The sequence below is a fragment of the Mastigoproctus giganteus genome, chromosome 11 (assembly GCF_048544385.1).
Source record: "Mastigoproctus giganteus isolate SK-2022 chromosome 11, ASM4854438v1, whole genome shotgun sequence".
NCBI lineage: Eukaryota > Metazoa > Arthropoda > Arachnida > Uropygi > Thelyphonidae > Mastigoproctus > Mastigoproctus giganteus.
In genome coordinates this window covers 140,918,490-140,934,534 of record NC_143585.1, presented here as the reverse complement: position 1 = coordinate 140,934,534, position 16,045 = coordinate 140,918,490, and the positions used below count along the sequence as shown (strand labels likewise).

At 37.4% G+C, this 16,045-nt stretch overlaps 1 protein-coding gene across 1 annotated transcript in view; it reads left to right on the top strand.

The window, feature by feature from the left end:
- LOC150078477 (uncharacterized) overlaps positions 1–16,045 on the top strand; it is a 265,739-nt gene that overhangs the window by 74,733 nt on the left and 174,961 nt on the right. Inside the window, exon 10 of the mRNA XM_090384580.1 lies at positions 5,162–5,281. Within this exon, the coding sequence (XP_090240706.1) occupies positions 5,162–5,281 (120 nt within the window). The remainder of the gene's footprint in view (positions 1–5,161; positions 5,282–16,045) is intronic.

Here is a 16,045-nt window from a genome sequence, read left to right as displayed (position 1 = left end):
CATGGATTGCTCCATCGAAAATTAGTCAACTGAAACTACCAGCTGCAGACTGGTAAAGAGATTGAAGCCATGGCAGAGGGAGAGGCCTACAAATAATTGGGTATGATGCAGGCTCGGCAGTTACAGCACAAGGAAATTAAGGCCTGCCTGACTGAAAAATACCATCAGAGACACAGAAGCCTGCTGAAAGCAGAGCTGAATGGAGGGAATACATTTAAAGCCATAAACACCTATGCAGTCCCAGTGCTAAGTCTTCTTCAGGGTCATAGATTGGACTTACACCAAGCTGGAGATATCATGAAAAAGACAGGACAATGATGACCAAGAGCCGGCAACACCACCTGAAATTTGCCATGGAAAGACTGACAATTGCCCGGAAAGGAGGAAGGGGCCTGATAGACCTCATTGAGCAACAGAAGACAGCGATTGCTAGCCTGAAAGATTACTTCCAGAAATGCACAGCAGCACTCCACCAGGCCATAAGGAAGATAGACAAGCAGTATACCATACTCAACCTATGTAAGGAGTGCCCCTCCCAACCAGGAGGAACAAACAAAGCTAGAAAGGTGGGCAGCTAAGACACTCCATGGCAGACACTATAGTAATCTCCATCAAGATCACATAGATAAAATTGCTTCCAATGCATGACTCACCAGCGGGATCCTCTTCCCTGAGACCGAAGGATTCATGCTTGCCATCCAACACCAGGAACTTTAGAAAATACGTTGCCAAGGAGCTCAGAGTGTCCGATGACACATGTTGACGATGCCACCTGGCCTCAGAAACAATCCAACACATCTCTGCGGGATGCAAAGTGATCACCCAGACTGAATAAACTCATAGACATGACCAGGTAGCCAGGATAATACATCAGAAGCTAGCAAGGAAATACCTGTTGATCGAAGCGTGTACCATACTACAAGTACGAACCTCAGGCAGTACTAGAGACCCCAACCCACAAGCTGTACTGGGACTGCTGCATAATAACAGATAGGACGATCCCATGCAACAGATCGGACATAACCCTTGAAGACAAGAAGGAAAAGGCTACCTGTCTGATTGACATAGCAGTACCCAACACTGGCAACCTGCAACCTGCAGAAAACCGATGGGGGAAAATATCAGGAAGTACACGAACCTAAGATAGGAGATCAAAGAGATGTGGCATATGCAACAAGTAATGACCATCCCGATCATCGTGTCAACCACAGGTATGGTGCCAAAGGCATAACAGCCTAACAGCAGTAGGTCTCCCAGCGAACACCTACAAGGAACTCCAGAAAGTTGCAATCCTGAACACCTGTAGGATATTAGAAAACAGGCCTTGTGCGTCAGGTTGCATTATATCATCCAAGTTTCTTGCGATGACCAACTAACTGGTTAAAATAAATTTATTAAAATAAAAATGATATATCCATAAGATAAAACAAATAAAATAAGATAAAAGCATAAAATAACAATAAGATAAAAGTGTTAAAATATAATGTAATAAAAGCGTTAAAATACATAATAGCTTTTGAAGTGAAGTGCCTCTTCATCAGCTAGTCTGTGAATGGTGTATTTCAGTATATATTGATGGTTACAATAGCACAAGTCAGCTGGGCATGATCATGTATCACGAGTCTGGTGTCAGACTTGAATTTATCTCTACCACCTACATCCCCTATTATCCGGGCGTATCGGAACGTCTTGTTAGGATTTTGCGTCTCCATCATATATGATGTGTGCAACTTCTGGGGAGGAAATTACAATCTATTATTTCCAAGGTGAAAACACCTGTTCCTCCTTTCCTATGGAGTGGTTCCGTATACCGTATTACATGTCTGGATTGTGGGGGGTCTGTTATGTAGGTGAGTCTGGTAGAAGATTGGAAGATCAGGTTTCTGAGCATGAGGTAGCTCTATGAACCACTAATTTTGAATGCTCCGCAGTCGCCAAGCATTATTAGGTTGAGCAGCACAATCTTAATCCCCGATGGGATATTGAAATCGTCGACTATTCATGTGATTACCGCCAGTGCTCGTGGCTTGAAGCACTGCACATAGCCACCAATAATAGTACTATGAATCACATGAGGGAAGTACACTACACTCTATTATAGAATGTACTGTATTGCAGTGCGATGAGCGCTGGCAATCATCACGTGTACATAATTCTGCTCTGCCGACACCAGACGTGTGATACATGATCATGCCCAGCTGACTTGTGGGTAGCGTGACGATGTGTGTTAGCACATCGTCACACTACCCCCATTTGAATATGATCAAATTAAATAGAGAAATAAAAATTGTACATTAAAATAAATAAGAAAAATAATATGAAAAGCTAACATCAGTGGCAGCAGAAAAGCACAATCCACTACATGTTGCATATAATAAGCTAAATTAAAATGAAATATTGCCAGTAACATGGCAAACCAGTAGAGTGAAAATGAACTGAACCAAATAAAATAACAATAACAGAAAAATATGGGGGGGGGTAAAGAAGAAAAAGGTAGTGTTGAAGCAACATTCCTAAAATAATTTAGAAATTAAGCCAATTAAAATAAATTTAGCGGCACCCCCTCGATGGCATCCGTTTCCGAATTATGTGAAATCTCACTAAGGTGGAAACGTAAACTAACAACATTACAATTACAATGTAGCCTCTGTCGTGTCTCATAGTGTAGAAAGCTTGTGCCCATGAATTGGCAATACATGAGGGTATCGTGTTTTGTTATGTCCCATTTTTTTTTTTTTTTTTTTTTTTTTTTTTTTACAATAACAATACTGACTTAAACATATGAGGCATTTGTTCAGGGACCAACTATGGTATGGGTTCAGCAACCCCAGACAGCCCAGAAATTACTTTCTGCTTTCCTTAATAACTAAATTTTATTTCTTGTGCGCAATTAGGCTGGCCAAAAACAATATTGAGATACTATTACTCTGCTATCATTCTTTTTTCCTCTGATGCAAATTTTTATGTCTTTTTATACTACTTTGTCAGTCATTAATAATCTCCCTCTGCTGGCACTGTGCCTCATTTGTTTATTTACCTACTTCCCCGTAACATGGTACGTTTCACTTTGACGACTCCACTTCCTCTCCCTCACGCGTGGTTGCTTCATCTGATATAAACACTCAGGACAGCGATCTATTGGCTTTATCTGTGGTTCTCCAACGTTAATTTGTAAACACCACAGGCAACTATTTCACAGATTCCATTCCAAACAAAGTAAGTTGAAGTAATTTTTGTAATGTATCTATCCTTTTGACTTCAAAATTTTTTTTTTTTTTTTTTCCCCCCTTGAAGTTCTATTGGCAATTTTTTTTTTAAAAATTTTACTCTTCTCTTTTTGAGCTCTGTCGGGTCGGCCATGATTTATACATTTAGCATGTATACATCATAACAGATACAGAGACCCTTGCTTATTGTTGTGGCTCCTATGGTTTTGGCTGCTGACCCTTTGAAGTAGTTAAAGCTTTAGGTCCCACTACTTTAGGTATCATTGTTATCTTCATTATTATTTCTATTTTTATGTTAATCAATTTATTTCAGGTTATCTCCTTCACCTTACAGGCCCTCTCAATTTTTCCATGGTAATTACAATTGACAGATCAACGTCCCTTCCCTGTACACTGAATATAAACATTTGTCTATATATATGTATACACACTGTGCCGCCACTTTATTAGGTACACCCCTGCTGTGCACACAAATGGTTTGTCCCACAACATTGTCCATGACCACAACGTAAATGCAGCAGAACAACCTTTCTAGTATCAATTAAGCGTACAAATCATAGCAAGAATGGGGAAAAGGAGTGATCTAAAGGATTTTCAACGTGGCATGGTGGTAGGTGCAAGATGTGCTGGACAAAGCATCTCTGAAAAGGCTGTTCTCCTGACTTTTCACCCACCATAGTTTCAAGGGTGTATCAAGAATGGTGTAGCAAACAGAAAACATCCTCTCACCGGCACTCCTGTAGAAGAAAATTGCTTGTTGATGAGAGAGAGGTCAGAGGAGGATGGCTAGAATTGTGCAAGCAAACAGACGGGCCACAATATCGCACATCACGTCAGAATACAACCTTGTGTGCACAGAACAAAATATCGCAACGGACCACTAGTCGCACTTTGTAACGAATGGGCTACAACAGCCGATGGCCACATCGTGTACCTTTGTTATCAAGAACAAGAGAACAAGAAGAACAAGAGAGATGCCTCCTGTGGGCACAGCAACACCAGCACTGGATTATCGAGGATTGTAAAACAGTTGCTTGGTCTGACAAGTCAAAGTTCCTCGTGTATCATGTTGATGGAAGGCTCAGAATTTGATGACAACAACATGAATCCATGGACCTGTCATGTCTGACGACTACTGTGCAAGGTGGTGGGGCAGTGTTATGGTGTGGGGAATGTTTTCTTGGCACACATTGGGGTCCATTGATACCCATAGATTCACGTCTGAATGCCACATCATACCTAAACATTGTTGCTGACCAAGTGCCTCCGTTATGTTGACAGTTTATCCTCAGTCAGATGGTTACTTCCAGCAGGATAATGTGCCAGTGCACAAAGCCCAAATCACTATGGAATGGTTCCAGGAACATGACAGTGACTTTCTTTGCTGCAGTAGCCCGCTCAGTCCATGGATCTCAGTCCTACTGAACATCTTTGGGATGAGCTGGAAAGGGCTGTTCACTGCAAGCCTACACTTCCGTTGAATCTCAAGGAACTGCGCGACACTCATGTCTGCATGGTACTCCATTCCTGCACAACATTTTCGGCATCTTGTTCAATCCATGCCTAGACGAATTCAGGCTGTTTTGAAGGCTAAAGGATTCTCAACACGTTACTAGGTATGTGTACCTAATAAAGTGGCAGCACAGTATATATATACTTAAATTAATGGTAAAATAAAATAAATTGTATACCAGTAGAATGAAAATGCTACTGGCATACATTTTATTTTACTTTACCTTTTATTTAAGTTTATTACATGCAACATGTTGTGGTTTGTGTATTTTTGCTGCCAGTCTGCTTTACTATTTTTATTATTTTTTATTTTATATTTGCTTTTGCTGTTTATTCTTTGATTCAATTTGATTTAATCTGGATTTTATATATATATATATATATATATATATCATAGTAATTAATGTTGTTTTTGTGTGTAGTTGCTATAATGCATACTCTATCTAGAGAAGAATCTGAATTAGCCTACAATACACTCAGAAGGTGCAGAAGAGGACCCATTAATGTTGATCCGAAATCAATAATTTTGAAAGAAAAGATTGGTAAGAAAGCTTTTATTTTAAGTTCTTGATAATTCAAAAAAAAAAACAAACTTTATTATGATGTGAAAAGGACAATATGTAGTGGATGAATAATTTAGAGAAATAATTGAAAACACGTGGATGTTTTCCAATTATTTAACAAAATTTACCAGACTTATACACTACCAAAATAAACTAATATGGTGAATTTCTGAATCCAGCAGAGGGTTTCTGTCTTTATGAGTTGAAGAGCACTTTGTTTACATTTTTTAGATAGACAGCAACACATGGATATACATATTAATGATGTATAGGGCTTAGAAAAATTTGTTATATTTTGTCATGAAAAAATTATTTTTCAACTATTTCTGTAAATAGCTTTTTATTAGAAATTTATTAGATACAGTTCAAGTAGTTAATAAACGTTACCTGCAGTACTGTTCTATACAGTATGTGTACAGGTCACTTTTCTAGTTCAAATCAGTCCTTCTAGACCAGGGGTGGCCAATGAGTCGATCGCAATCTACCAATCGATCACAGCTCTAATTTTGGTTGATCACAACAAATTTTAAATATACAGTCATCCCTCGATTTGCACGGTCAGGTATACTACAAATTTTATATTGCTCAGAGGGTTTCGCTACCTGCGCATTATTTAAAATTTTTTTTTTTTTTTTTTATGAGGCTTCAAAAATAGGAATGAAGAGCAGATTTTGAAAATTTATTTTATTTATTTATTTTTTTATTTTTTGCATGATTGAAGATTTCATTGAAGGAGAAACACAATAATGTAAAATACCACAGAATTCCAGATGTCGGTATTATTGAAAATGCAATAAGATTGAGTTTACTACCCGTTTAAAATTGTTTTATGGTCGTGACCTCCAAAATAGCTTTAGAGAAATATCACAAAGGTGTTCAAATAGGTTTAGTAGCGTTCGTTAGCTTCTTATTTTCAATTTAACCAGCAATTTTTGCAAGTTACGACTCCCGGTGTTGGTGTCAATATTGTTGAACTAACTGCATTATTGTAGTCGATAAGAAATAGCTTAACGTATATATATATTGAACTGATAGCGTAAGGTATAAAGTTAAACTAGATAGCATAATACGAAGCACTGTATTAGGAACCTGTTAGATTATTTAGTATTATCAATTAATCAAAAATATTATTAATCTTATTAAATTTCATTCTTAATTAAATTGTATTTAAACGGAAATCATTACCCAGACTAGAGCTGCGAAGCAAAGATCACAGACTAGCGAGAGTGCTGTGGCTCGGGAGAAACAAAGGGGACTGATTTGAACTAGAAAAGTGACCTGTACACATACTGTATAGAACAGTACTGCAGGTAACGTTTATTAACTACTTGAACTGTATCTAATAAATTTCTAATAAAAAGCTATTTACAGAAAGCTATTTACTGTATTAGGAACCTGTTAGATTATTTAGTATTATCAATTAATCAAAAATATTATTAATCTTATTAAATTTCATTCTTAATTAAATTGTATTTAAACGGAAATCATTACCCAGACTAGAGCTGCGAAGCAAAGATCACAGACTAGCGAGAGTGCTGTGGCTCGGGAGAAACAAAGGGGGCGATTCTCCAACGCATCACAGTCTCAAAAAATGTGCGAAATGTGAAATGTTTGCTGACCTTTCTAAAACAGGACATGATCTAGCCAAGGAGGATGCCCTTGTGTGTGTGTGTGTGTGCTAGGTGTCTGGAGTGTCAAGAAATTAGGCTCCAACTGAGCGTTTTGATGGGCATCTATGAGAGCTTGAGGTGTAGGGTAAATGCCCTCGTAGAAATTAATGAGGGGCCCATCAGGCTCTCAACTGCCCAGCTCAACGACAGAGCTCACTCCTGTGCATCAGGCAACGCAGAGGCAATCTCCAAAGCAGAATGTGCTGGTCCCAAAGGAACTAGTTATTGTTGGTGACTATTGTCAGGGAGACTGGATATAATATAGTATGTAAGAAGGATAGATGGAACAGGACCAGGGTATGTCTGCCAGGAGCAAAAGTTGATGACGTTGTAGAGCAGATATCATCTTTTCAGGGCACAAAAGGTGATATTGTTGTACATGTTGGAACTAATGACATTAAGAGTAAGAGATCTGCAGATTTACTCAACAAGTACAGGTCAATGTTGAAAAAAAGTCGCGAGTTAGGGTTGAATGTGAAAGTGTCTGCAATTCTGCCCAGACACGATAGGAGGGAGTATATGATGAGAGCCTTGTCAATCAATTCGACCCTAGAGAGATTGTGCAAGGATCAAGGGGTAGAATTTTTTTCAGCCTGGTCTGTGCTTATTGACAGGAGAGACTGCTTCTATAGGGATGGGATACACTTAAATAGAAAGGGTGCAAGAATATTTGCTGATGCTATCGAGGCAGTCTTAGGTGGGTTGGAAAACTGCTAGCGTGGGGGGGGATACACAGACTAAAAGATTAATAGTAGCCGCAGGCAGAGGCAAAAGTGATTCTTGCACTGCTTCTATTAGAACAGGCAGCAGACTGGAAAGTAAGGTAATGGAGATTTCCAGAACTGCTGGGAGTCATAGTGGAACAAGTAAATACATGGGTTGTGTTAGAGTGGCTAGGAGCAGGAACAGGTGCATGTATACTTGTATGTATACTTGATGAGCTTGAAGTGCTAGTCAAGACATCAAAGGCAGATATTGTTGGGATATCAGGGACGTGGTGTCACACAGATATAGGCAGTGCAGAGTTGGAATTTGAGGAGTACATGTATAGGAAGGATAGACAGGATAGGAAGGGAGGAGGGGTTATGCTGTTAGTTAAGAAACACAAAATCTAAGGAAGTGCATCCAATTGATGTTGGTGGACAATGTAGTGTTGAGTCTGTTTGGTGTGAAATAAGCACTGGCAAAGGAAAAATGAGAGTAGGTGTGTGTTATTAGCCTAATGAATCTGATGAGTATAATGTGCAATTGTGCAGAGAAATAGAGTGGTCCAGTAAATCAGAATGTCTTATAATGGGAGATTTTAACTTTCCACTAACTTTCCAGATATTGACTGGAACTTGTGGGTTGGACACTCGCACACTAGCAAGACTTTTGTGGATTTATTGGATGACTGTTTTCTACAGCAACATGTTCAAGAGGCAACCACAGGGAGTAATACTCTTGATCTGATTATCAGTAGTGATTCTTCATGCATTAAGAATCTGCTAGATAGTATGAATCAGAGCTGTAATGCTCAATACGTTCTACGTTGATATTAATATTTGTAAAATAATAAGAGGAGTTTACCTCAATATAGTACGTAGAACACTTCTGTATGATACTCTTCAGAAATTAAAACGAAAAAATCGAAAAACTTACAATTTAACACAATTAAAAATTAATTTAACACAATTAAAAATATTAAAAAGAATCTAACGAAAATATTCAAAATGATTTTCCTTTCTGAAGCTGAAAACGCTTTTCGACCGAATGTCGTGATCACAGGAATGAAAATTTTCATTCCTGTGATCTCTTATTATATAACAAATATTAAGAATCTGCAGATAAAGGAACTGGTGGGCAACAGTGATCACAATGTATTGATGTAGGTATTATTTAAAGATGTAACTACCATCAAGGCTAAAGGCAAGGGCTTTTGCTTTCGTAAAGGTGACTACAGAGGTCTCAGACAGTTTTTAAATTCTGTACAGTGGAATCTGCTGACGATGTTACCAACAGTGAATTCTAAATGGGAAGCCTTCAGGGACTTAATTTTGGAGGCTAATAGGCTTTTCATTCCAACTAAGAAATACTGTTTGAGGTTTAGGCCTAAATGGATGTCATGTGAATTAATGAGGTTAGTGGCAGAGAAGAAGAATGTATGAGATGCATATAAAGTATCAGGTGATACAGAAGCCTATGGCAGGTATAAACTAGTCTGTAATCAAGTCACAAAGTTAGGCAGGCAATATGAGAAATCTTTGGCAAAGGATGCGAAGAAAAACAGCAAGGAGTTCTTTACTTATGTAAATTCTAGAAGGAAAGGAATGAATCAAATTGGACCACTTAGCATAGATGGTTTGACTATTGATGATCATGCTCAGGTAGCTGATAAACTGAATGAGTATTTTGCATCTCCATTCACACATGAGGAGTTATTCAATGAGGGGAGTGCCAGAAGTTTATCAGATGCTAACAGGGAGCTAAGTGATTTTGTAATAACTGAGAGCAAAGTGGAGGAGAAATTGTTGAAGTTAAACATAAGGCAGGCACCTGGGGAGGACGAGATCTATCCAGTTATATTAAAGGAGGCAGCAAAGGAAGTAAGCAAACTCTTAGCCATAATTATGAGAGCTTCCTTAGACTCAGGGGAGGTCCCCATGGACTTGAGGTGTGCAAATGTATCACCAATTCCCAAAGGAGGTTCAAAAGGTGACACAAGTAACTAACTTGTGTTCCGGGGAATAAATAATCGAATCGCTGGTTAAAGAAGCATTGCAGGATCATGTAGACAAGATTGCAGTAATAGTTAAGACACAGCATGGGTTTGTCAAAGGTAGTCTTGTCTGACCAATTTCATTGCTTACTATGATGTGGTCACAAAGGAACTGAACGCCAAAAATAATTTTGGTATCATATACTTGGATTTCAGGAAAGCTTTTGATACTGTTGCACAGTATCCAGATATAACTTTTGATACTGTTATATCTGGAAGACTGCTGTACAAATTGAAGAGGTATGGCATCAAGGGTAAGCTGCTACAATGGATAAAGTTATGGTTGAGTGGGATACAACAGAGAGTGGTAATCAATGGACACTGCTCTTAGTGGACAAATGTTATTAGTGGAGTTCCCCAGGATTCGGTGTTGGGCCCATTGTTATTTTGTATATTTACCACACCTAGAGTACTGTGTACAGGTCCGGATCAATGATATTGATGAAGGTATATCAGGTTTGATGTCCAAGTTTGCATATGATACAAAGGTTGCTAGGGTTGTTAATGACAGTATGCTACTCCAACTGGATCTAGATAAGTTGGGAAAATGGGCTGAGAAGTGGCAATTGGAGTTTAACACTGACAAATGCAAAGTACTGCATATTGGTAGCAATAACCGTAGAGAAATGTACCAACTGGGTGGTACTACACTCAGGGAAGTGGAAAGTGAAAAAGACCTGGGGGTAATTGTGCAGACAAATATGAAGTTCGCTGAGCAGTACAGACGGGCTGCCAGGGCAGGTCATGGAGTCTTGTCAGTGATATATAGGAATTTTGCTAGCAGGGACAGGGAGGTGATAATCCCGTTATACAAGGCAATGGTCAGGCCACACCTTGAGTACTGTGTACAGGTCTGGATGCCTCATTTTAGGAAGGATGTAGAGTTGCTAGAACGAGTACAAAGAAGGGCAACAAGATTGGTGAGGGGAACAAAGGGGTAGTCTTACCAAGAAAGGCTTAAGTTTTGAAAATTGCAGCACCTGGAGAGTAGGCACCTGCGAGGTGATCTGATTGAGGTGTATAAGGCCTTGAATGTGTTGAGCAAGCTGAATGCTGATGGGATTCTTTGTCTTGCTCAGACTAAGAACCTGAGGGGGCACAGTTTTAAATCGAGGAAAGATAGTTGTAGAATAGATTTGTGGAAATTTGCCTTTAGCCACTGAGTAGTTGATTTGTGGAACAGGCTTCCATCTTTTGTTATGGAAGCAAATAGCCTAAATAAATTTAAGGCTGAGCTGGACAGGCATTTGGAACGAATGGAGGGATGAAATGGAAGGTTGTTTTTTTTTTTGGCTGATGCTGCATAAGCTTGCTTTCTTGTATTGTATGCCTCTACTAATGCTAATACCATTAGTCCATGAAGAGCAGTGTCCATTGATAACCACTCTCTATCTTCTCCCACTCATCCATTCTTTTATCCATTGTAGCAACTTACACTTAATGCCATACTGCTCCAATTTGTACTGTAGTCTTCCATGTGCCACAGTATCAAAAGCTTTCCTAAAATCCTAGTATATGATATCAAAATTATTCGTTGCATCCAGTTCCTTTGTGACCAAATCATAGTATCCAATCAAATTTGTTAGGCAAGACTTCCCCTTAACAAACACATGCTGTGTCTGAACTATAACTGTAGTCTTGCCTAGATGATCCTGCATAGTTTCCTTAACCAGTGACTCCATTATTTTCCCTGGAACAGATGTTAGACTAACAGGTCTGTAATTAGTCGTGTCACCCTTTGATCCCATTTGTGAATTGGAGACACATTGGCACATCTCCAGTCAATGGAGACTTCCCCCTGAGTCCAAGGAAGCTTTCATAATTATGGCTAAAGGTTTGCTTACTTCCTTTGCTGCTTCCTTTAATATAACTGGATAGATCCCATTCACCCCAGGTGCTTCCTTATGTTTTTAACTTCAACAATTTCTTCTCCACTTTGCTCTCAGTTATTACAAAATCACTTAGCTCCCTGTTAGAGTTTAATAAACTTCTGCCATTCCCCTACTTGAATTATTCGTCACGTGTGAATGTAGATGCAAAATATTCATTTAGTTTGGCAGCTATCTGAGAAGGATCATCTACAGTCAAACCCTTGATATCAAGTGGACCAATCTGATCCATCCCCTTCCATTTAGAGTTTATTTAAGTAAAGAAGTCTTTGCTGTTTTTCTTTGCATCCTTTGCCAAAGATTTCTCGTTATCTGCCTTTGACTGTCTAACCTCCTTTGTGACTTGATTACGGACTAGCTTATATCTGCTATAGGCTTTTGTGTCACTCGATAATTTATATGCATCCCATGCATTTTTCTTCTCTGCCACGAGCCTCATTAATTCATCTGATATCCATTTAGGCCTACACCTTGAACAGTATTTTTTAGTTGGTATGAAAAGCCCTGTACCTGCTAAGATTAAGTCTCTGAAGGCTTCCCGTTTAGAATTCACTTGATAACATCATCAGTTGATGCCACTGAATAGAATTTAAAAACTTTCTGAGACCACTAGTCACCTTTACGAAAGCAAAAACCCTTCCCCTTACACCTGATGGTAATTACATCTTTAAGTAAATCCCACATCAGTACACTGTGATCACTGCCACCTCGTGATTCCTTTATCTGCAGATTCTTAATGCATGAAGAATCACTGCTGATAATCAGATGGAGTATTATTCCCTCTGGTTGCCTCGCAAACATGTTACTGCAGAAAAGAGTCATCCGATAAATCCACAAAAGTCTTGCTAGTGTGCGAGTGATATCTCAATCAATATCTGGAAAGTTAAAATCCCCCATTATAAGACATTCTGATTTGGTGGCCTACTCTATTTTTCTGTACAATTCATTTCATTAGAAGTAGTGAAGAAGAAGCATTATACTCATCAGATTCATTAGGCCTATAACGTTAGCACACCCACTCATTTTCCCTTTCGTAGTGCTTATGTCACACCACACTGACTCAACATTGCATTATCCACCAATGGCAATTGGATGCACTTCCTTAGATTTCATGTTTCTTAACTAACAACATAACCCCTCCTTCCTTCCTTCCTGTCCTGTCTATCCTTTCTGTACTCATTGTACTCCCCAAATTCAAATTCTGCAATGCTTATATCCATGTGGCACCACATCTCTGATGTACCAACAATATCCACTTTTGATGTCTTGAGCAGCATTTCAAATTCATCAAATTTATTTACTATACTCCTAGCATTGGTGTACATGCAAGTATACATACACCCATTCTTACTTGTAGTTACCCTAACACAACCCATGTATTTACTTGTTCCATGGTGACTCCCAGCAGCTCTTGAAATGCCCTGTATCTTGCTTTCCAGGCTTGCTGCTCATTTCATTAGAAGTAGTGAAGAAGAAGCAGATGCTACGTAAGTAGCATCTGCTTCTTCTTCTTCTTCTTGTACTTCGTGCCACTCAATGCACTTTGACAACAAAGTTTAAGCTTCCCAGTGGCTAGTTATGTTTGTTGTTCCATCAGCAGCAGATTTTTCTTCTTCAGTTTCAGAATCATCTAAAATTCTCATCATTTTTGCAAAATTTCATCATCGTCTAAAATTTCGCATCTGACATCTATTTTGTCCATATCCAGCTAGTCATTTACTTTCTCCATCGAAATATTTTTTTAAAACCGGGAACATTTGAACAGAAATGCAAAATTTCAGTTTCTTTTGGAATTGTTTCTGTATCAGTTGAATATATTTCTGGCCACAACTTATTCCAGTTGCTTTGTGTTGTTTGAACTGGAACATCATTCCAGGCATCAACAACATTTAAAATTGCTTCTTTTATAGTGTAGTTTTTCCAAAACTCTGTCACATATAATTTATTTTCTGCTGAAACAAGTTTTTGAATGAACATTTTACGATAACTACATTTCTTATTCTCATGCGTTGGTCCATCAGTTGAAACAGAGATGTCATGTTTGCTGGCAGAAAGTGACATGATATTTTGCCATCATTGCTTTTTAATCACATATGTATATGGGATGAGTAGGTGCATTGTCCATCAGTAGCATTGCCTATTGTGGTAAACCTTTTGATGCCAAATGTGATCTTACACGTGGTACAAATATTTTATGAAACCAATCGTGAAATATATCTTAGCTCATCCACACATTGTTTTGTGAGAAATATTTAATTGGAAAAGCATTTAAATTAATATTTTTAGGAGGCTTGAAAATTAGTTACTCTGAAAATCTTTCTCTAATTTCGCATAATTTCATTCCTTTGCTGTGGGATGTTACAACAAAAATTTGCTCTTGAACATTCATTCAATTTGCAAATTGTTCAAGAGCAAATTAGTCTGAAAAGAAAATATTATAAAATTAATAAAAATTATAATAACATCTCTAACACATTACAAATACTTATGTTTTATGTAAAAAAGAATAAATACACTTGTCGTAATGAAATTTATTTGAAAATCACACTGTTTCACAAAAATATGCACAAAAATGACTTTTGAGACACCCTGTATAATAATTATAAACAAAATTACAATTCATAATACAAATTATATATGCTTATATAATAATTTTATTCTTTATATAGAATACTAAATAAACATCAATTACAGATCACCACAAAATTAAAAAGATACTGTACAATGGATGCTATACACCTTTTTATAATGAAATAAATATATAAATTAAAAAAAAAAAAAAAAAGTTTAAGTAACTTAAACCCAAATTACATGACACCCCTGGAATGTTGTTGCGGGACCTTAGGATACTGTGGCACACTGGTTGAAAGCCACTGAAAATGTTTGTTATGGATATGTTTTCATTGTACTGAATATAATATACAGTAAGACCCCGATCCGTGGGAGATACATTCCAAGACCTACCGTGGATGGCTGAAACTGCAGATATAAGCGAACACCCACTTACCCCATATATAACATGATTTTCTTGTACATACATATGTATAATAAAGTTTAATTGATAAATTAAACACACAGTAAGACATTACCAACATTAAATACGGTAATAATAAAGTACAGTAGACTCGATTTACTGGGATCGGATTAACCGGGACACTTCAATACTCCAAATTAAAAAAAAAAAAAAAATCAACCAGAAATCATAAAATTCAAGTAATAACTAGAATAGGTATAAACAGATATTTTGCAAGTTGTAAATAAGCGACAAGAACTGGCGTTATAAGTCGTCATTGGGAGATTAGTGTACCTATTATCTTGCAACCCTCGCTGTCTTCACACCTGCCGCTCAAAACAAAAAAAAAAAACAGAGACCAAATGTTTAGTTTGATTTAGTGCATCTCGTCAATTTTTGTGTTCCGTCACATTGCAAAAGGACAAATTTTGTTTCATTATTTATGTCAGGGAGGTCAGAATTTTTTTTTTTTTTTTTTTTTATAGTAACTATTTTTTATTTATTTATTTTATTTTATTATTTTATTTTATTTTTTTTTTTGTTTAGAAATTGCGAAAATGATGGGCAAACACAAGAGTTGTGCTTTCAAATTAAACAAAAACTTGAAATTATTTAAAAGTTTGAAAACAGTGCATCTTAAATCTCTAAAGAACCATTATAATGTTGGTGACCAAACCATATGCAACATTGTAAAAAATAAAGGGAACCTATTCGATTTAAAATCGGCATCCTAAAAAATAAAGGCAAGCATTGTATTGGACAAGCAAGTAGTACATGTTAAGATTTTTCGTTTTTTTTTCAATGGTTAACCGTGGGTAACTGAATCAGCGGATACGGGGGCACAACTGTAATACACTAATAATGAATGAATAAGTCATGCAGAGTGATACAACTGCCTCTCTGGCTTGTAAATTTGTTGGCCACCATTTCTTGATAACAATGGTATAGTTACTTCAAAGTTGTGCTTCTGATGCATCTTGAAATGTTTTTGTCAATGTATTATGAAATAAACATGTTCAGATCCAAATAGTTTACTTTTAGACACTCTTTTGTTTTGTTTATTTTATTTTGACTGGCTGTAACTCATTATAATGGCCACGATTTCCTTTTCTACTTTAAACCATGACTTGAGTAAATAACCGTTGCACAAGGAGTGCAAATTCATCATCCTTAATGGTAATGACAAACCTAAGTTTTATAAAAGCGTTATACATCCATATTATGAAGCTGGTAAGAACAAGTTACCTTGCTCTTAACCTTCAAATAAATAATGCTTCCTGAAAGAGAAGTTGTTATTGATGCATTTGCATTACTTATATGATTATATTTCTTCTATAGTGGTTTAAATCACCTATACCATTCATAGTGTGAAAACTTATCACCTCTGGTTATCAGCTCTTACATTGAGGATGC